This window comes from Lates calcarifer, linkage group LG2, assembly GCF_001640805.2.
Source record: "Lates calcarifer isolate ASB-BC8 linkage group LG2, TLL_Latcal_v3, whole genome shotgun sequence".
Taxonomy (NCBI): domain Eukaryota; kingdom Metazoa; phylum Chordata; class Actinopteri; family Centropomidae; genus Lates; species Lates calcarifer.
The window spans coordinates 21,315,492-21,337,740 of NC_066834.1; the positions used below are offsets into that span (position 1 = coordinate 21,315,492).

General features: G+C 42.5%; 1 protein-coding gene across 1 annotated transcript in view; it reads left to right on the forward strand.

Annotated features, from left to right (window-relative positions):
• The first annotated feature begins 400 nt into the window (after nucleotides 1–400).
• nkd1 (NKD inhibitor of WNT signaling pathway 1) overlaps nucleotides 401–22,249 on the forward strand; it is a 30,454-nt gene continuing 8,605 nt past the window's right edge. Inside the window, 4 exon segments of the mRNA XM_018666984.2 lie at nucleotides 401–609; nucleotides 710–742; nucleotides 990–1,129; nucleotides 19,460–19,517. Of these exon segments, the coding sequence (XP_018522500.1) occupies nucleotides 585–609; nucleotides 710–742; nucleotides 990–1,129; nucleotides 19,460–19,517 (256 nt within the window). The 5' untranslated portion in view covers nucleotides 401–584.

A 22,249-nucleotide genomic window follows, 5' to 3' on the forward strand; every position in this document is an offset into this window, starting at 1 on the left:
CCAACTGACACCGGAAGTTTATACACTAAATTTTCATAATAACAATATGAAAGAAACGTGAAATTTGACAGCGTGGGTTGCTGTGAGACGGTCCCTATACGGTCGGTTTAGTTGTTTCAGTCTACGGCTTACATAACATCTGCACTACAACCAGCCTGGTCAGTCAATTCACATTTTGCAGTTTTCAAAATTCCAGGCGAATTCCTATATTTGTGTGTGTTATGTTTACGTAGAGTTAATGCTATGAAACTATTTGCTAAAAATATTAACAATAGTTGGTCACAATGTATCGTTATTTCAATTTTTGCTAATCATTAGTATGTAAATTCAACGTGTCTAATCAATTAAGGGTTTTATACTGAAAGCTTGGGCAGGAAGTCGCGTATTTCCTTGTGTGTGTCTTGTTAGTGGCGGCGCTCTGGATCAAAGGCTCGCTTGGCTCTCCAGTCGCACGGTCCTGTACTGAGCGCAGTCTGCTCTCGGTCTCCACGGACGCTCTTCTGTCTGGATATCGTAGCCTGTTTCTTTTTTTCCACTGGATTATATTCATCTGATGGTTTTCAACTCCAACTCGATGCATAGAAATGGGTAAACTGCACTCGAAACATGGTAAGGTTTATTATTCCTGAGAGAAAAATCACAGTTCTTCTGTGCCGCGATACTTTCGAGTAACAGTATTCATTGTCTTGTGTCTTTTCTTTCCCTCAAGCCGCTATTTGTAAACCGAGGGAGAGTCCAGAAGGTAAGCGCACTTATTTCTCTCTCTCGTATGTGATACTCTTTCAAATTCTCTGAGCTTTATTTCTGTCAGTTTGTGAACAGCAGAGCAGTTTTCAGACTCAGCTCTTGCCTCATTATTAGAGCAGCTTTTTCAGCGCAGAGTCCGACTCTTTGAAGATGGAGCGCATGTGGAAAACATGAGTGTGTAGCGAGCGAAAAAAAAAACCCATATAGTTTGTAGCTGCTAATAATGCGCTCCTTTGTTTCAGGCGACAGTTTTGTAGTCAATGCCTGTTTGGCGAGGAAGGGAATCGACGACTGGCTCGTGAAGCAGAAATACTACTGCACGAGCTCTCGCCTCGAGCAGCAGGACTGTCACCACAAGAATAACTGCGGTTTGACTACACGGGTGAGTAGGACGCTGTCCACGAGGTTCACGTATTTATGGTGAAGGAGTGTATGAGAAATGCGTGTTACATTCTTCTTTAAGTATTTTCTGGTCTCCTCGTGGTGCTTGTCCGCATTTCACATAATTAACATAAGGTTTTGCTGCGTTTTTTTCAAGACTTTTCACCTTATCAGGTTTATTGCATGAGGCTACATTTATGTCTGTCTTTAGCCGAAGCCATAGCTACTCTTCTTAAGCCCTGGCAAACTTTCTCCAAGCTTTCTTGATGGACGAACTTTTGACAATGGTGGCGAGAGTAGATGTGTGTTCGTGTTGGCTCCACAAAGTCAGTTAAGTGTTGCTGATTTCAGACAGCACAAACAAAAGCTGGTATTAACTACACCTCCGTTTTGTGTCTGTTTTAGTCTCTTTTCTTTTTCATGGTGGCAAACTAAAAAGATGAATTTCAACACTCCCTTGGGTAGAGCCCTCATTTCCTCATGTAGAGAATAAATGTTGGTATCAGTCTGTGCACTGATCAGAGGGATTTTCTCAGGTAACAATAGATCAAACCTGAGTTGAAAGCATTGCCGTGTGGCAGTGTGGTGACAAGTGTGGATTGTAAAGGCTGGGGAGAAATGTTGGAGGTCATGCTTGTTTTGTATTTTGGCATTGGTGTAAACACTGTGCTGTTGTTGTCAAGTGGGGAAATCCTTTGGAATTGCTTCAGAGGAGCCTTAAGCCTCTTTGGTTAGTCGATGCCTTCCTCAAAGGCAGCATGTTTGAGGAATTGGAGCCCATCAAGAAAAAAGGAGAATCAGTTCCTCCACCCACAATCCAGACACTTTGAGCAGAAATGCATCTATCTATTGAATGCAGCCCAGAATCCAGGAGCGCCTGCATTTTGAACGCATTAGAACACATTCTGTGATATTTTGTCATGATGTTGTGTGGCATGATTTTCTTTTTGAAATATTTGACAGCTCTTTATGTTGCTGAACGTTTTGAAAAGCTAAAATCCTATCAGTAGCATGTAGGTGATGGATGTAGTAAACTGTCTTATTTTCCTTTTCTTTCCCTCTCAGTTGCTTTTTATCATGACAGAACTTTTGCTCTCACAGCATGCAGCACTTCTCATGTCAAGATCATTTTATATGATGCATTTAGAGTGATTATCAGACTGAGCAAGACAAAACTGCACATGCTGGTTTGGATTTTTGGAAAAGGCTTTGGTATGAGGGTTTGTTGCATGCTACTGAAGAGAAGGCAAACATAAAACTTGAGGAAGTCTTAGGCAGCAGAAATGTCTTCTGATTCCTGTCGAAGTCAAGTCTAAAGTCCACCATTGTTGTGTCTTGTGTTGCAAGGTGTTTTTTGCTAGCTTTGCTTTGCCTTGCCTGAAGAGCAGCCATGGTGTTGCATGGTGGGTCAGTGATGAAGAGGTAGTGGTCCTTTTGCAAATCTCCTGGTCTGAGGTGACGCACAGGCGGTCAAGTGTAGGGAGTGTTGGGAGGTTACCAGCTTTACATGTTGCACCCACATGGTGTCAAAGTCACTAATCCTGACATGTGCCCAAAGCTGCAATAAACTTCATATAGTAACAGGATCCCACTCGCAGCAGACACTGTGTCTACAGGACGTTTTTTCTAGGATTGGCTCTATGAGAAACACCTGAAATTATGTTTGTTTTTTTAGAGCATGCAGACGCTGCTGCAGCAGAAAAGCGGTGCCATTTACATGGTGACTTGTATGCTGAGTGGGGTTCATATGCCTTGGGCAATTTACACATTTAAAACCACATTATTACCATGCAATTACCATGCATTATTACCACAAAAACAAACATTCATTACTTTGTTCCTGGAAATATGCATGTGCCTCTTTTCCCAACAACTGTGGAGTGTGAAGTTTTGGCCCAGGATGGAACAGGAGCCCCCCGAAAGGGTTGGATGTTTTTGAACAATTTGGAGTTAGTGGAGTACACTTTATATAAATAATTCAAGTCTGGCTGCTTAATGGCTTTCATAGCTCAGAGGGAAAATGAATAAAAGAAGAAAGGTGTTTCCGCCATCAATATTTATTTGGGTGCTTTTTGCTTTTGTTTTGTAATTATAAAGTGGATCCATAATCTTAAATATTTAATTTTAAGGTTGAAGTAAACCATTGTTTGCTTCTTGCCGCATTTGCCACAGTGTCCCAGAACACATTTGTTCACATTTATGAAGTCAAAGGTTGTATAAGCAACATTAAGAGGGTAGAAAAATCCTTGTGTACAGATGGAGACTTTGATATTGCAACCATCAAATAATCAGGACTTTGGCATTCAGAGTCAGAATTCTCAGTTGGACAATTCCATGTTGAGTCTATTCACATATGGTCTGGATACATTTGCCACTTTTCTTTCTCACTAAGGTGGCACCACTACTGCATGGTACCATGGTATGGACATGGTATCAGTTCATTTTTTAACGGTTGATTTTAAATAATATTAAAATTTATGTCACAGTTGGATGTTCAACTCGGCAGCAGTATGAGTGCTGATCATCTGCACTGCTATGGAGAGAATGTTTCTGTTCCCTGTGAATTTTTGTAACTTTACACCGGTACTTTTTACATTTGTGTGGTATAAGCACAGTGTTAAATATTTGGATTTTAACATATTTTTGAGCATTGCAAGATAATGTTTTTTTGGTAAAATTTGTGTAAATTAGAGCTGCTGAAAAAAATTACACTAATGTTACAAGGTCCCAAAGTTTTGAGAGCATTTACCAAATAAATTCCACGTGATAGTCATGTTACTTAAAAGAAAACAGCTTAACAGTTCAGATTATTATAGAATTCTCAAAATGATTTAAAATCTAGAATGATGTATTACTCTTTACAATTAGTCTTAAAAATAAATTAAAGAAAATGTTCACCATATCACCATATTAAACTGTTAACTGAAGTCTTAACACTCTGTGAGAAGGAGTTTAAAAGTTCGACCCCACTGTGCTTTCAGATAAAAACAGAATCTAACCTCTTAGGTGAGAGAATGTGAGTCAACTCTCTTAGCTTTAAAAGCTGTCTATATTGTATAGAATACCTGGTGAGATAGTTATTTATAGCTGCCGTTCTTTGAGCCCCCCTCCCAGCTGAACTAGGGTCCAGGAGAATGTGGGTCGGGTGTCAGCAGTAGGGAGTCCACGCTTGGAATTCTTTTGATCCGATCTTCTCCAAACCATATTCCCTGTAGGAATGACGCCGGCTTTACAGACGTCATTGTTTTGTAGAGCTTCGCACATTAGCAGTTTGTCTTCGTTAACTGCTTTTACATTGAAATTGTGGCTGAGTACGCGCAGATGGGCTGACATGTAGAGATGCTCTTAATGATGTTTCCATGCAGACCATGTGCCCATTCATGAGTTGTGTCGTCAGATGCAGCGTTAGTTCACTGTGGCAGACAGTGAGTGAGTGGTGTGGGCAGGTGGAGCTGTGGGTCTCAACACATGAGATCCAGGTCATGTGAGCCCAGGCACACTTTCTCCCCTGTGTACAGCATGGTGTCTACACCTACCCATTAATTTGATATGTTATGGGCACCCCTGTAGAATTATGTTGCTGACACAGACACTGATAGGCTTGTGGGTTTTCACAACTTATGACTTGGAAGTTCAAATTTCTGGTGGCAAGTTTATTAGGTTGCTTCTCTTGGCATCAGATGCCTAAGAAGTATGTTTGTTGCATGTTAAGACTAACTTCAAATATAATCCATTTTGATGGTTATTCCTCACAAAGTTACCCCTCTCTGTTTTTACAATCCTCCTCCCCCTCCTCTGGCTCTGCCCTCTCCTCCTCTCTCCCCTCTTAGCCTCCATCTGTTTCTTGCGTTTACCCTGTGGCCGTGTGTTGGTTGAGGCTGCATTTGAAATGGGCCACGCAGGGAGGTGTTTGTAGTGACACTGGTGGCTCCTCCTCCTCTGTGAAGCCCTGCGCTCTGTGTAGTAAAAGCGGCCCCTCCACCTCCAGTCTTCCCAAGCTGCTGCTCTTATAATTCTAAAGCTCTTATTTTTTTTTCTTCAACTTCCATCCACTTATACGGGATGCAGACAAAAAGCAAAGGTACATCTGATGACAGAATTCAACTCAAAAGTGAATCACAGTGGAACTTCTGCCCCCAACCCCCTTGTTTCGCAGTTGGTTGCCAGTTCTTTGATTTTTTTTTTTTGAGAGCAGAAAGGTTTTTTTGGAAGTAGGCCTAAAGCTTTTAAACGCATTCCCTCAGCCTCCAAGTCTGATAAAAGACATGGCAGGTTTTGCGCCCCTTTCGTTTTTCGCTTCTGCTGTTGTGCTTTTTCTCCCCTTGTCGTTTTCACAAAGCAAGGGCCCTTGTCTGGAGGCTGAAAGCACCTTTCAAATGCAGACTCCTCTTCCTCTTTCTCTCTGTCTTTCTGTCTTCTCCCTGTGCGTTTTCTTTTCCCACCGGCTGGCCTCTTGTGCGTGCTGTGTGACGTATGCCCCTCTCCCACCGGGCTCTACCCCCTCTGTGCTCCCAAGGGACCGAGGGCCTGTTGTTGCTCTTTGAAGAGGCTGGGAGAAAAGTTTGGAGCTGCACTCTAAAGAGAAGAAAAGCCTTAGCCTCTGGGGAGGAGGGGTAGCACCTGGCTATAGAGGGGCTCTGTGATTTTATTTTTTATTTTCCCATGAGAAGATGGGGTGGAAGTCTTGGGCTGATGTCAGTGTAGCTGGGGGACTGGGAGGACATGCAGGTGGCTTTAATGTCACATCCGGCATCGTATGTCACATAGATTAGGAAAAGTTGGAGGAGTTTCTCCTGTGTGACAAAGCAGAGCGGATCATGCTCAGTTGCTGTGAATGGTGCCTTCTGGAAAAGGATTTTAGTGAAAGAATGATAGTGGTTTAGGGTAAGGTAAAGCTCTAGTGGCATGTAGACATTTGATCAGTTTATCCACCTTTTTGTGCTGAATCTTCACATGTATTTCCCTCTGGCCATTTTTGATTTTCTTAAGAAATAGAGTATTGAATATAACCAGTCCAGTTGCTGTGTATCATACCATGTTTAAAGTTTGTAAAAGCGTTGTTTTTTTAAGTAACTGTCATCGCAGGTAGGTGTCATCATAAATAAAACTGTGTATTTGGGATTTTGTATAGTATTAGTGAAGTGGTGCTCATGTACGTGCAAATCCATTCATGCAAGTGCATGTAAGTGTGCAGTATGTCTGCCGTCAGCTGTCCGGATGCACTCCACAGATCAAAGGCTTCTGCAGAATGTGCTCCGAATCTCAGGGGATTAGCAGCTGAGATTGTGCTTTGTTTCCCCAAATATACGCTCAGTTTGGAGCAACGGATAGCTGTTGATCAAAGTGTCCCTCACCACCCCTTTCACACTTACATTTAGGCTGCAGGGGTTTGTTCTGTGCTTGAGGGTGGCATTTATTTCAAAAATTCTAAGGGCTAGCTAGGTTTAGAGGATGTATGTGTAGCCACTGTCAGTTTGCCTTCATTTTGAAACTGGACTCAGACTGAAATTGCTTGCAAGTGATAAGCATGTGCCTAGCAAATAGTATAAATAGTGTGATACTCTGAGAAGATAATCCATCTAAGTAGAGTTAATTTAAATGACATCACCATGTTTGCTGTAATGCTCACATATCCTCAACCTTTTGATGTGAGCGAATGCCTAGTACCTTGCAAAAAGCATCAGAAAAGTGTTTCCATTTTTGACTTGAAATATTAAGTTGGGAAGGAGAGCAATTAATTTATAAAGATTATAGTTGATGGCTAGTTTCATGTGGCCAATATTTTTGATCAAAGGCTTTTCCAACTAAGGATGCCAATTGTATATAATTACTGTGATGAATGGATGCTTTTTAAGAAAGAGTAACCGTACAGGTACATACTGTAGGTGGGTTTCAGAAACAGAAATATCTACAGTAAACTTCACTGAAGAGAGGGCCGTACATTATACGTGCGCTGGTAAATGTAAACCAAATGTTTACCAATGTAAAAGTCACAACATTTTCTATTAATACACAGATATCACAGTGAAAAAATAAACCTATTTCACTGTAGGCAGGCTTTTGACTTGTAGCACAGGTGTATCTAATAACATTAACAAGGCTCAGGTCCATTATGTGTCCCCAGCAACCCACATCCAAATACTAGGACCCAGCTCACTTAAACGGAATGCAGCAATTATCCTCCAGAAATTCAAAATATATTCCTGAATATAAGAATAGTTAGTTATGGGTTAGGGATAGAGCTGTGTATCTGTGTGTAGGGAGGGGGGTCTGGGAGAAACTCTAGGTGACTGGGGCTCCTGTGGTGGCGCTGAGCTCCTCTGAGCTTACTGTGGGAGCTCAGTGCCCATTTTAATCACCCACTTAAAAGGCTCTGCTGAAGTGGGTGTTTAAGTGTTTAAACCCTGAATAATTCTCTCTTGTTTGTTTATCAGGTTCCCCCGCGGGTTGCGCTCTGGCCTCTGCAGTAAGTGCTGAATAATTCGAGTGAGCACTCAAAGTGGCTCTCAAATAGGACGAGATCAACATCTGCATAAAACTGCTATCAAGCCCTCGTGAGAATGCACACGTGCACGGGAGCGTGCACGCTCGCTTGTGTGCCGTGAAGTGCTCGGGCTCTCACAAATATACATACACACATCACCCATTTGTTTACCCTAATATGTGAATCCATTTATCACTGCTAACAGACGCAAGGTCCCAGCGTGATTCCCTTCCACTTGTTTTTCTTACAAACTAGACATAGGGAAACACCAGTGATGGACTCTGCAGCTTCCCTGAGCCCCGCTGTTGTATTTATTCTCCTTGTATTTGAGAGCTTTGGTGACCAGGGCTCTAAGGCCACCTGAGGTAGAGGGGATGGAGGAAGTGCACTTAGATAAACAGAGATGGGAGAGCATTGTGCCTCCCACGGGCAGAGGTTCCAGGGCTCTTCAGCTCTTCCTGTGGCGCCAGGGCTGGAGGAGGTCTGGATTGTGTGTTAGGGGATGTTTTTGGTGGAAGGAAAGCTAAACAGAGGAGCAGCCCCGCTGAAAGGAAAGCTGTCCTCCCCTGGTGTGTTTATGCTCCACAGGTGCCACAACCCAAAGAGGACCTCACCCTGTAGACTCTCAGTGAAGGAGGCCAACCCTGTGCTCCCCGAAGGGCCATTTGCCTTGTCCGTCAAACCCACCACACCCCCAGCCATGTCTTGCTCAAGTTTGAAAAATCAGCTTCCTTGGAAAGAGGTTTTGTAAGTCTTTAAGGGACTGCACAGTAACCTAATGCTCCCTGAAGCTCACAATCCTGTAGCTGACCTCTCAAATTTTACTGAGTTTAGTTTGACATCTGAGTGCATGTGAGATACAGAGCAAGTCTGTTCAACGCAGGTGTGCATTTAAAGTGTTCCTGTGTTTTTAGCATAAAATCTGCTCTCCCCAGGCGGTCTACTTTGTTTCTTATTCGGGTCTCACACAAGTCACAAGTTATTAAATTTGATTGCTCTCTCCATTGCTATTCACTTTTATGGATATAGATTTTTTTTACTTTTCATTGTCAAGTAGTCATAAGTGATGTTACATGTTTTTGCTGCTTCCTGTATGCTGATGATGTGATAATTTCACTCATATTGAAAATACATTACAACAGAGCTGTGAAACTAATGAGCAATGTGCTTCTTCACTGAGTTCAGGGGTTGAGATTAAATGTATGACTTTTTCATAAATAGCTTTTTCATAAATATTGTTTCCTGGTTTAAAAAACTACAAAGAGACACACCTCTTTGTAGTTTTTATGTCAGTGTGAATGGTGAATTAGTAGTAGAATTTGGTTGCAGTTTGCAACTGAGTAACCTACTCTGCTACAAGTTCATTATAGTGAGCAGTGACACAAGCCACTAATTCCAGCGAGCTATGAATAGAAACGTGCCTCTGGCACCAGCGCACTTGTATATAGTAGTTGAAGTGTCTATTTCTGCTGCTATGTTTACTTGCTAAGTTGAAACACTCTCTGTAATTATAGAGATTTTAGTTCCACAGTTAAAAGGTCAGATGTGAGGGATGTTTAGAGGTAGTGGCTTGTGGCTGGCAGGATGTCTGGTCCAAACATGCTGTGTGTGTGTGTGTCTCTGCGTGTGTGTACGTGAATGTATGGACATACTGTATGTGTGCACAGGCACAGCAGGAAGAATGACCACCTTGGTGTTGAGGTCACTTCCATCTGATCAACGTGCACATGTCAGAGGTTTTCATAACCACCACCTACCACATGGAGCTTTGCTGTTGATTGCAGTGACAATGGTTTAGTAACTGGCTTTGAATAAATGTTACTGACAGGCGTCATTTGCAGGAGATTTGATTATAGAGATCAGATTTTATGGCAGGTCCTCATCTACAGTTTGCTTCTCTTTCACCATGTGTATAGAGGTTTGATCGAATCCAGACTGCATTCACAGTGCCGCCCTAACAAGTGACAAAACCGGTTCAGCAGATCAGATCGGAATGAGTAAAAACCATTATCTGGTCTGTGCATTCCAGCTTTTAAACTAACATGTCCTGGCTGGATCAGATAATGAGAACCACATTAAAGTGAGGACTCTGATTATAAACTGAGATGCCCTTTCAATTAAAAACATTACAAACTTGAGGGCTTATTTAAGTCTAGTGTTCTCTCTCTGAGGTAACTTACGAGTGAGCCAAGTTTTTTCAGCAGTGTAATCATCTGAATTTTTAAAACACAATAGAGTATTTTGGAAAACACAAAGCATTGTCCCAGCATGAATATATGCTATTTTACAATGAGTTCTTTAAACTGTAGCTAGTGACATGACAAGTTACAGAGGTGTTTCTTCTCGTTTGGCTGTGGTGAAAGGTTGAAGTGCCTGTCACTTTCTTGCTGCCCTCGAGGTAGGCTTCCCGGTTAAAACCCTGTTCCTCCCACACTTTGCAGCACTTGAGACTGGCGTCTGAAGCCACCCCGACGACTGAAGGACTGTCTCTCCTCAAAGAGAGCTTTGACTAATTGCTAAGACCCTCTAGACACAGTGTAGCACACTCACTGTTAAAACACAACACTCAGACACTTGAGCGGAGAAGCAGACATGTTGTCAAGCATGTGTCTTGAATGTATAATCCATCCTATTTTTGCAGTAACGATTGACACACATGCACACACTCTGTAAGCCCATGTCACCTCAGCAGGACAGCTCAGCCATTTTTGCCAAGGAAGTTAAAGGTTCCACAGCGAACTAATTTCCTTCATGAATGGTGAGCTACTCTATTGCTGCACAAACCACACAGGCTTTTTTTGAGATGAGGTGTGTCATTTTGAATAAGACTCTCCCGCTTCTCTTTCTTTTCTCTCTCTTTCTCATTCTTTGGAACTGAGCTTTACTCTGAATTCAGAGGGCTATAATGTTGTGATTTGTTACTCTTGGCAGGCGGAGACCACCTGTAAATCAAGGCCAAGCGACAGGCTGTCTCCATTCCCTTCCAAACCATAGCTTCCTCTTGGGAATGCAAGGTCCCAAAGTGGAGTTCATTGGCTGGTGGAGAATGTGTTTTAAGGATTCACCTCTAGTTCAGATTCCCCTTTAACTCTCTGAGTCCCAGGGAAACTTTAGGATAAAAACAGAAGTGGCTTTAGCTCATGCTGTTACCTTCATGCCTATGTGTGACTGGCTGTGGCTACAAGCAGTGGTACCTAGATGTTCAGCTGTAGACATCTCAGCTAAAGAAGATGCTGCAAACTATGGCTAATTGCTGACACTCACATTCATTTATTAATCAGAGATAAAGTTTTCTTTTTTGTTGTAATCTTTTAATTTTTTTTAAGAGAATCTTAAAAAAATCTGAGTGAAGCCCAATGTTTCCCTCGTTGTAGAAAATGAAAGCACTTTCAGCTAAATTGCTGGAGGGGTGATCATGCAGTTCGACTCTTGATCTTGACACCTTGTATCCTCTCCCTCTCCTCCTCTCTGGCGAGATAAGGCTTTGATAAACAGTGTGATAAATGTTAATTGCTGTGGTTACATATTTTTCAAAAGCTAATAAAGGCTGTTACCTTGAGTAACAGGTAGGGTTTAGTGCCCGAGGGGCTGGCTGAGTTGTAAAAGCTTATCTTTGCAGGTGTAAAAGTTTTGTAAATGGGTCATTAAAGTGTTGGCCAACTTCACACATAAAGCAACAAAAAAAAAAAAGTGAGAGGGGGAGGGAGATTACTTCAGATCAGCATGTTTCTGAAGCATAGAGATGAGGGCTGTAAATCTCTGCTAATATTCCACTGAGCCTTTCAGGAGGCAGCCTTTGATGTGGGTGAGGTAATGTGACCAGCAGTGTTTGCAATGTTAATCTGACGTGGAGAAATGACTTGGTGTCTGTGCTCTATCGCGCTACAAAAGGAAGACTTCCAGTCACGGCTCTTGTGGGTTCCTGTAAAAAAAAAAAAAACAACAACAACAAATGAATTCAGAGTTCAAACAACAAAAAAAGTGAAAAAAGTCACACATTCACATATCTTGTCATGTGTCTTTGCAACCTCTTATCCAGCAATGTCACAGAGTTAATTTACACAGACACACAGTATAATTTGACTTAATGTACGGTACGCAGAGCAAAATTGCTGAACCACACCTCCTCCGCATGCAGGGCTTTATGTCAACCTCACTAAAGTGTTTCTGGTCTGTGTGTGAGTATGTTTGTGTGTGTGTGTGTGTGTATGTGCGTGGAGAATCTCAGCATGACCTGTGTCGTGAACTAGAGTTAACACAGTAAGCCCTCTGGCATGTGCAGCCTCCTTAAACCCTTCCAGTCTTGGAGCTGCTGACCACGCACACTTTAATCATAGAGCTTCCTCTAACCTGCCTGGTGATGGATCCCAACTCTGTAGCTATAATTTCCTTCCTAGGGTGCCGGAAGAGAAGTAGGCGTGCCGTGACTGAGGGGTGTCAGGCATGGGGCCGCAGAGTCTGCACAGAAGGTGTCTGTGTTCAATTCTCCCTCCGAGACGTCAAATTACACGTTGGCCTTCTTTAGGCAGCACAGTTTAAGGATTGCTTGTCCAATTATTTTTCCAGTTTGTTGCCCACTCAACTTAAGTATTGGTCTTTCTTTAGACGGGGCGAAATGTCAAGGCGGACAAAGTGGTTGAGACGCAGATGAGAAAGCTTTAGTGGTTTCATAGTTGGGTGTTGCAACCACTTGATAATATTTGCACATCTGATTAAACCCTTAAAGTGTGATTTTGTTGTGCTGTTGATAAAAATGAAAATAAACCGTACTAAATGTACTGTAAAATGCCTCTGATTAAAAGCATCCACCAGGTAGCGTATGTTGTGTTAATGGTGCATGTGAAGGGCTCAACATCAAAGGATTTACAATCTGTGACCTCTGGAAAGGCATTGAATTTCTTATCAAAGGCATAAAATTGCATTGTAAAACACAGCAGATATGACTTCCTCTTGGCACTACAGACTGCTCATGAGATCAGCTTTCTGCATTTGTTCACTTTGTTGTGAAGCTCTTGACATTTTAGACGACCCAAGCATCTGTTCTACTGGAGCGAAGTCAAGAAACTACCTCAGTGCATCATGTGATGATGAGCCCAATAGTGTGTAATAAAACAGATTGATCTTGTTTGGCTGGATAGAAATGCAAAGACGTTTATTTGCCATGGCTTTTCAGGCTGTAGGTGTTGTCTCCAAATTGGCCCCACCACCCCTCCTCCATAAATGGGGCCGTCTCGCGCCGGCTTCGCTATGCTATATGATTATCTGAGATCTTTATTTCATGTGTGAAAACTGATCCCCTTTGAAGCTTCACTCAGAGGCAGTGCAGCGCTTCACTACCTCACATCAACACCCTCTATCTTGGCTCCATCTCTGGGCGTCATGTTTTACTGCTATGTGGTGCTTTGAATGTGGTTGTTTAAAGTTGCTGGAAGGTGCGGGGCACTCCAGTGTGAAGAACTGCAAAAAGACCGGAGCCAGGTCTTAACTGCTGTCTGACGATGACTGGTGGTCTATTCCAGCACCACCACTGCACTTACCACATAATGCAGGATAGGCACTGCTCCAGATTCCAGGAGTTGTGCTGTTCGGTCCTTTGAAACTGCCTCGGGTGTATCTCAGTTTACTCTTTGGGATGATGGAGGGGGATGGGTATTTCCTCTCTTGAGATCTTTTGTGAGTAACACTACACCTATAAGCTAATTTGCAGCTCTAAAACTAATAAGGTTTTTTTGTGTTGTTTTATTTCTTGGTTTTCAACTTCTGCTGTGTGTACACTAGAGCTTTTGAAAATCCCCACACTATACAGCTGTTTTCTCCATTAGTTATTCATAAACTTTGGTGAATGGCTGCTTTCCAGGTTAGACAGAATCAGTCAAAATCATTTTATATGCCAAGTACAAACACATGATGACAGCTTAAGTGTATCTTAACATACCTGGTACAAGGACAGCAAGGAATCAATGCCTTGCCCTCTGTCTTTGTATTTTATCATACAGCCTGCATCAATCTACGTATTCACGCAGATGTTGGCCATTCTGTGCCTTTGAAGATTATGACACAAGTGAGAATAATCACTTCTCACTTTTGGTAAAGGCTCTGTTTCACCCACTCCAGTGATGGGTGACTTTTATGTGAATGTCAGTGACCTCAGCTGTCTCTTGTTTGAAAGGCCCAGGGGAAGCAGGCATGTATTTGGAGAGGCACCATTGCTATTCCCGCATTCTCCCTTGTCTCTGTCACTCTCCCTGTCTCGCCTCGCACTCGGCTAAACGGCCTTTCATGTGTGTCGCTCCCCACTCCATGTCGCCACCATGGCTCCCAAACGTCACAGTCCCGAAGGTGTTTTCTTGCGCCGGGGGAGGAGAACGAAGCAGGAGGCACCCAGCCGCAGTCCTAATGAGATTTTTCCTGGGTTTTGATGGAGTGCCAGTGGCGCTGCCGTAGCTCTAGAGGCCTGCCTCCACTGAGCCCTGGCGAGCGATCAGGGGGAGCTGTCGGCGGCCGCATAAATTGTCAGCCTGTGTGGTGGGTCGTGGAGGCAGACAGCGCAGAGACCAAGAGGCCTTGTGGGACTTTCCCACAATCACATACAAGTACATATTACTTGCACTTTAATGTACCCTTTTGCTTTCAAACAGACTCAAAGAAAAAAAATTGGCCCAGTGGGTCCATGTTTGCAGCGCCAGAGTAAGGATGACGCTAGAGGCAACTTTCTGTCTTAACTCACCAAGTCGGTTCTGTGCCAGCATGCGCTCACTGTCTTACTCTACAATATGCACCCTATAATGCAAAATTCAATGGCAGAAGCTCTTTTTAAACCTTATGGTATTGGGGATAGGGTAGTTGATAACAGTGCACTTTTCAGCTACACCCTGCTCTGTTTTAGTTCATTTCAGTGGACGATTTCTTCATTCCTGTGCATGCTGATGAGGGTTAACAGCCAAGGGATCAGTTGGGTCATTTAATATTATCTCACTATTTTAAAGAAAACCTAATGATTCAAGCTGCTAACAAGATGGAGCTTTTTAACTCTGCAAGGTCAGCTACCTTTTCAGAGCTGACATATTCGACTTGTGAGCCAAGATTTAAAAAAATGCCAGTCTTAACAGCAATGTGACATTTTCATTTAATTTCCTTAAGAATGTGGCTTCAGACTAACTTTATGGATGTAACGTCAAAGCTACAGCTCTCACTTCTTCTACTCTGCATGTGGTGAGCTCCAGCCTCGGTGGGGAAAATGCAGTTAGTATAGCTTTTTATCTGAGATAGTGTTTTTCATTTATCACATGTCCACAGACTATATCTTTGGGCTATATGCATAAACCATGAAAAGCATCTCCAAGTTAAAGAGATATTACTGTAAGCTGTCTCATTTAAATTTAACAGCTATCCAAACATATACTGTTCTGTGCTTTCATGTTGACGTGAGTAGTTTACTCCAATGTGTTTTGAAAGTGAAAATCATACAAATCATAGAGGTGGAAATCTGAGCCCACATTGCAGTGAAAGTATTCTTGAAATATATTTTATTTGGTCCACCATAATTAAGTTTATTGAGCTGTATTATCTATTAGTTTATTGTAGCCAGCAGTAATCTGTCAAAGGACTGGTGTTGAATGAGCATCCCTCGATTTAATGTGTTAGAGCTGACGTATTCATTCATAAGGAAAACATACTGAGGAGTGTTGAGTGGTCACTATTCTTAAAGAAATAACTTGATATAGTGTTCATTCAGTAAATATTAGCATTCTTAAATATGTTAATCTGTCTTTGGCATCTCTAAATCCATATTCATAAAGTGTCCCATTGATGAAGTTTGCCAAATAATTCCAATGGCCAATACAAACAGGCCTTCAGGCCAGCGAGTAATGTAGATGGGATGTTGTAATGTGGGAAAGGCACACTGTGTTCTGTGTTATAGTCCAGTAATAAATCACTTTCTGTGAGGGGGCTTGAACAACTTTAAAACACACGGGGGCCATACAATCCCTTGTCCTAAAGGCCCTGAAGAAGCTCTGAAGGACCTGGCTGCTGTTGAAAGCGAAATGCTTTATGCTCTGGTTTCCACAGAACATTTAACATCATGTCTGGAAAATTGTTTTAGCTGGTCCCAAGTGCAGCAGAAAGATGCTTGTTTGTGCCCTGAAGCCAGCACCTCTGACCGAATCCTGCAGAGACATGGGGAAGTGACACCCTCATTGCAGCTTTCATAAACTACAGAGACTAATGGGAGCAAAACATCCAAACACTGCAACACCCAGCGGCGTTAATCAGCAGCTCCTCTGAATCATGTAGTGTTGAGTTTATAGTGCCACTGCTGATATTGCTCGATGAAAGTGTTCCACCTCATGTTTTCATCATTTGCGCTGTAGTTGAGTCGCTGGGGGGTGGGGTAGCTTCTCCTTTGGCCTGAAATGCTCTCCCACAGTGACCTCTGACCCTTGAATTATTAAGGGCTCCATCATTGGCTCATTGCTGGGCCAAAGGAGATTGATGGCTCTTTTGTGGACACGTTTTTACACACACATATAGCTGGTCATTGTGCACGCATGCCCTGTGTGCTAGAAACTAATGAGACCCGATTTTCTCATTGATAGCCTTGACCATTCAGATTCACTAACTGCTTGTAAATGTTGCATCAGTTGAGCCTCGTCTGCACTCATTAGTTGAGAAATCACTTTAGAGAAGGATGACCAGCATCACAGTTTTGGGCTTTTTCCTCTAAGGCTGAACAAAATGGACTAAGTTACTTTCTTGTTGAAGACCAACATTAACATGCACTGTTTCTACCACACCTACTGTCACCACAACTACTCCATCTGACACTTCTGTGTCTTCCGGTCAGTCTAGTCTTCCAATTTGATAACACCATTCTTTGCTTTCAGTTTGGTATATTGCAGATCATAGTATAATATTTGATGATTTTTTAACATGAATTTATTCTCTTTTTACGTTTCATTGGTGGCGTTTGTGAATCAAATCACAATATGACTCACAGACAAAGGAGATATAGTAAGAACATATCTGGAAGATGGAAGATCTAGTGGTGTTGTTTGTTATAGCAGCAACTGTACTGTAACTAATGCAACCAGAACTGTTAGTGCCATAACATTTCCCCTTATCTTCAGCTGGGCAAGAAATTTGCCTCATTGTTCCCCTGACCATTTAGCTGATGACAAAGCAGGAAGTTCAAAGGCAAACACCTTATTTTTAGAACACCCACGTGTTATTTTTTGGCTCAGGACAATCTGATCAATCACTGCCAAAGCCAAAGCCAGTGATTGATCAGGTCCGAGTTTAGCCCCTTTGCTAAGCTCCAAAGTCATAGTGCCATTGGGTCAATCACTCTGGAGGTGCTCTACAGAGACTGTGTTACAACAGACTGTTAGGATAACTATGTCAAGGTGGATTCAGTCTTTGGTTCAAAGTATGTCACTGTAGAAACTGAGCAAAAAAATTCAAGCAAATATTTATTTTATTATTATTTATTGTTATTATTTGTTTATTTTTATGAAACAGAAAACGATTGGATGCCTGACATCATAACAAGTTTAAGGTTTCTCAACCAGGAGTGGTTTTCTTTTTTTGAACAACTGACATGTCACAGGGCAAAGAAAAATGCACTTATAAGGAATGATGAGAAATATGGGTTTTCTGCACCAGTTTGAAAACTCCTATTTTTCTTTGCCTGCTTCCTTGTATATCCATTACTATTTAGTGGTGAGAGGAGAAGTTTGTGTGTGTATATGCGTGTGTGTGTGAGTGTGTGTGTGAAGTAAAAAAGGCATGGGATATTTTTTTTCTTAACACTGACCAGAACAAATCCCAGAGTAACCCCAGCATACTAATAATACAGCTCCCATCCATCACCAGAGACAACAACCAATTAGCACATTCCTCTTCCCCCTTTTTCTCATGTTCTTGGCTAACCCCTCAATAATTTTGGATCATTCATCAGAAAACTGAAATGCCTTCAAGATGCCGTATTTGTGTATGTTTGTGCACGTGTGTCTTTGTGCGTGAAGGAATTTTGATTGCGGAGTGATTTTATTTTTCTTTGGGGCATTACAGAAACAGAGGCCAGTGTTAATGTTAGCACAGTCTAATTCACAGTTTCCCAGTGATGTGGGTCAAACCCGAGACTGTGACCTATCTGTATGGGTCAACATGCATCAACCAGCCCTCCTTTTGCGGGCATGTTCCAGATCTGGGTTGAACGCAAATTGAATGTGCATGGGCAGAAGGAGAGAAGTCATAATTTAACTCACAGTAACTTCACCTAGTAATTGTGTAATATAATTCCTATATAATTCTGTAATTTAATTCTACAGATTAGCACCGGAATATGTGGAACTATATTCTGAATTATATCTATATCTGGAGTCTATGTCAGAGGTGACAACCAGTCATTAACCAGTGACAGCTGCCTCGTATGAATCAGTGTAATGCAGGTTGAACTCTTTCTTTTAAAGCAAACCAAAGTATGCATCACAAGTTGTTCTTCTTCTCTGAATATTAAAAACTAAAACATTTTCTGTCAGTACATTTTTTAATTACTGTGCACACTGAACCTACAACAATAAATGCTTTTTCATCAAATCCATGGAAAGACTCTTGCCTTAGCTAAGTGGAGCTCCCTAAAACTATTTCAGTACACCCTTTTACCATACCAAAGCTGAGCAGTGTCAGATGCTGTGTTAAAGCCAGCTTAGGAGCAGGCTCCTGAAAGCTAGGCCGTAATGTGTGTTGACCTGTTGACACCAGCAACAAACACAGTTTTATCCCTGCTTTGGGCTATCAGTCAGTCAGTCCTGTGGTTTGCTGTATTCTCTTCGTGGGGCCACCCACAGCGCTGCAGCCTGGCCAGCAGTAGTCTGAGGAGGGTAGGATCACACCATCTGACCTTCTACCTCTCTGGATTACACAAAAATCCCCTCTCACGCTGTCACAGCTTCGCCTCTGACACACACACTCACACACATGCTCTCACACACATAAGTTTATGAATTTACCAGCATGTATACAATAAACACACATGCTCCTACACTTACATTCAAAGAGGTATTTTATGAGGTTAATTATTAATGATTAAGGTTAATCATCACTTATGATAAGTCTGCTGTTGACATATTCAGTCTCAGCAGAGTACTGAACTGTTTTTAGCAGTAGCTTATGTGCAGTGGAAAACTTTGAAATTAAGCCAGGTGTAGGTCTTCGAATGTGTGTGTATGTGATTATGAATGTGTACATATACATGCGTTTGTCAGCCCATGAGTAATGGTTTTTCGGCCAGATGACTGTAATGCAACATGGATACCTGAGCCAGACTTTTCCACAGTGAAGCCCGGGGATCACACGTCCTTCCAGTCTCTGTGGTATGCACTAACAGATAGAGCTGCCAGGAGAGGAGGCCCGGGTGAAAATGGTCCGGGACAAAAACAAGCCTCTGAACGTATTGCTGCAACGATAGCCCGCCACCGAAATAGCCCTACTACCAGCCCTCTTTCTCAGAATTCCCTGCAGGGCTGGCGGCAGTGATTTTTTCTTTCATAGTCTCAAATCCGACTGCCAGTCTTATGCTCAGTTTTTTCTGTCCTGCAATTACTAGCCTCTTAAACTTTCCGCTGCTGTTTAAGCTCAGCTCACAGCTGTCAAACTTTGTTCATATATAGATATATAAACGCTATAATTTTGATTCGGGCATCTCACTCTATGTTGAAAAGCTGTGCTGTGGATTTGCACCGTTAAAATTGTTTGTTTTTATGTGACAAAAATATTATACTTTGCCTCTATATGACTTGAAACAGTGATATATATGCCTTGTTCTATCTCTTTTTCTTTCTCCAGGACTCTATGGATGAAGCGTGTGCTGAGGGAATTGGTGATGAACACTACCGCTTAGAAGGTATGCCCCCTACTCCTCATCATCTTTCACTTTGGATATTGTTGTTGTGTCATGTCATTTCATTTTATTTCCTTTTTCTATATTTATATTACTTCTTAGCTTATATTGCATATTCTCTTTTATACTTAGTTAGTTATTTATTCTGTAATTGGCTTGCACCGGGACCAGCGTATCCTATTTCGTTTCACCTCATGTTTACATGTGTTGGAATGACAATAAAGCTCCTTCAATCCTTGAATCATCGTCACCAGAGGTTACACCAGCTCATGTGGCCTGTGTTTGCTCAATTTGAACGAAAACCTGCAAAAATACTGTTCAGTTGCCCTCCAGGTACTGGTGTGGTTCTTCCCTCCCCCTCTGCTCCGCACCCGTTTTCTAAGCTCCGACAATGTGCTGATGAGGGTGCCTTTACCTTCCCTCCCGCCTCCTCACCTCCTCTGCCTCTCATCCACCCCTCCACCCACCAGCGGTGCTCTGCAAAGTGCCTCCATACCTCCATGTTTTTCCCCCCGATGTGATGTGATCCTGGATTAAGAGCTCCGGGTGGAGAAAGTCTCTCCCTCCCATTTAAAGACAGCATTTGGACGTGAGGTGCAGGCTGAAATGTAGACTTGAATGAGACCAGCCCAGAATTTGGAAGCATGGCAAAGACTTTTATTTCAGTTCTGCTTCACTGGATAATAGACAAATTAGAGAGGCAAGAGATAACATGAGTGATAAATGAGAGTTTGAAATGATGTTTAGTCATTGGGCTGAACCCGAGTCTGGGCCGAGCCTGTCCTCCCTTCAAGACAGATGTTGTAAATTAGAGTATGCTGGTCTGTTCATTCCCCTATGATTAACAGGAAAAACCTGAGACAATTTTCTTCAATAAAAGATTCCATAGATTATGTGCGAATATTTCCATAACAGAGACTTTATATACATGTTCTAGTTACTAAGGCAAACTCATGTACTGACAGCAAGCAAGGAGTGGCAACTGTGTCACATTTGTAGGTGGAACAATGTGACATACCTGTGTTTTTTTAGGGTAAATAGGAGTCTCAGTCAGGGTGAATGGGACATGGTTTTGCTACCTCACTTTGCACCATAGGCTAAACTGAGTGGAGTTTTTGTTTCATACAAGCAGGCCTTTTTTTTTTAAACATCACACTTGGTGGTGGTGGAGTTTGGACTCACTGTATGAGCCAGAGGTGGCTACATCTGAGTTATTCAATCTGCCTGAGAAAAGGTTTTATTTGCACCCACTGCATTAATGTTAACAATATTTTACTTTAGTTTGGACGTAAATTATCCTCGTAGCAAACCATTGTGTGCCTCCTCAGGGACAAGACCAACATAAAGACAGCTGTGGAGGATTTATGACATCCCCAGCATGAACTGCATTTAGTGCAGTAATCAAATTCATTGTCCATAGATCTAACAAAGTAGAGTAAATTAGAAATGAGAGGGAAAACAGAAAGAGCAACCATTGTACATGAAAGCCCTCTTACCTCTGGGTTTAAAGAAGCTCATCCAAAGAAAGTTTTGTAAGGATTAAAAAAGAACTTGCGCAAAACTTGCAACGGTGAGAGGAAGAGCTCAGTGATGACAGTGTTTTTAGGACACCTAACATCTGTACTGCAAGCATACAAGAACAGCCAAGATGGGCTTTTATTAAGTTACATATCCTTTTGCTAATAAGGGAAGAGTTAGTTAATGAGACTCTCGGTCAGAAGCACCTTGCCTCAGATTATATTACACCTCTTGTGGTGGCTACCCACCACAGCTGGTCACTAAGTAGCTAAATGAGAGCACTGGAAAATAAAGTGCCCTGTGCGTGATTTGCTGAGTACTTCAGTGGTGGTTTCTGAGGGAGGAGAAAATGTTACTTTAACTGCAAAGGCCATCTCATCCTGCCCATCACAAAATCACCTTGGTACCCAGCACAGAGCTGACCGAATGTATGAGGGGGGACGGGCTCAGTTAGGTGTAATATAGTAGCCTAGCTAAGCTGGGTATGATTGCTCACAGTGTGTGGCAGCTTTCCCAACCTTCCCAAACTTGTGCTTGTGTGTGTGTGTGTGTGTGTGTGTGTGTGTGTGTGTGTGTGTGTGTGTGTGTGTGTGTGTGTGTGTGTGTGTGTGTGAGTGTATGCACGCACGTGTGTGTAGCAGGGGCCACAGGAACAGGCTTGGCATGGAAGGTGCCAGCCTCGGCTGCCCTCGTCTTGCCCCTCAGATCTGATGTGCAGCCAATCCCCTGGCGGCAGCTTCTCTCATAAAGAGCCGGCTTATGTCTGTGGTGGTGGGTAGGGGTGGGGGGTCATGGGGTGGGGGTGGTGATAGCAGATTACTGTTACTCCTCCCGGCATTTCATTAGCTCCGAGATAAGCATCTCACCACCATATTGAGCCTGCTACGGAACAGATTTGCCCCTGCACACAATGTTCCCTTTGAGCACCTCAGATGATCAAACAGCGGGACCCCAAATGCTGCTCCTCTCCAAAAAGTTGGTGAAAGCTCCCTGGGATGATGCCTTTCATTTCTGGCATTTTCCCCTACCCAGGGATGAGACAGGTCTGCTTTGATCTGCTTTGGATCAGGAGGAAAGAAATTGGGCTGTTGTGTCTGCTCTGTTGGCGAGCAAACAAACAGTGTTTCAGATTTGACTTGGCTTAATTAATTAGTGATTCTGTTTTACAGCCGGTCTGATCCTCTTCCAAAAGGTTTGAGAATGGAACTTCAAAGTGT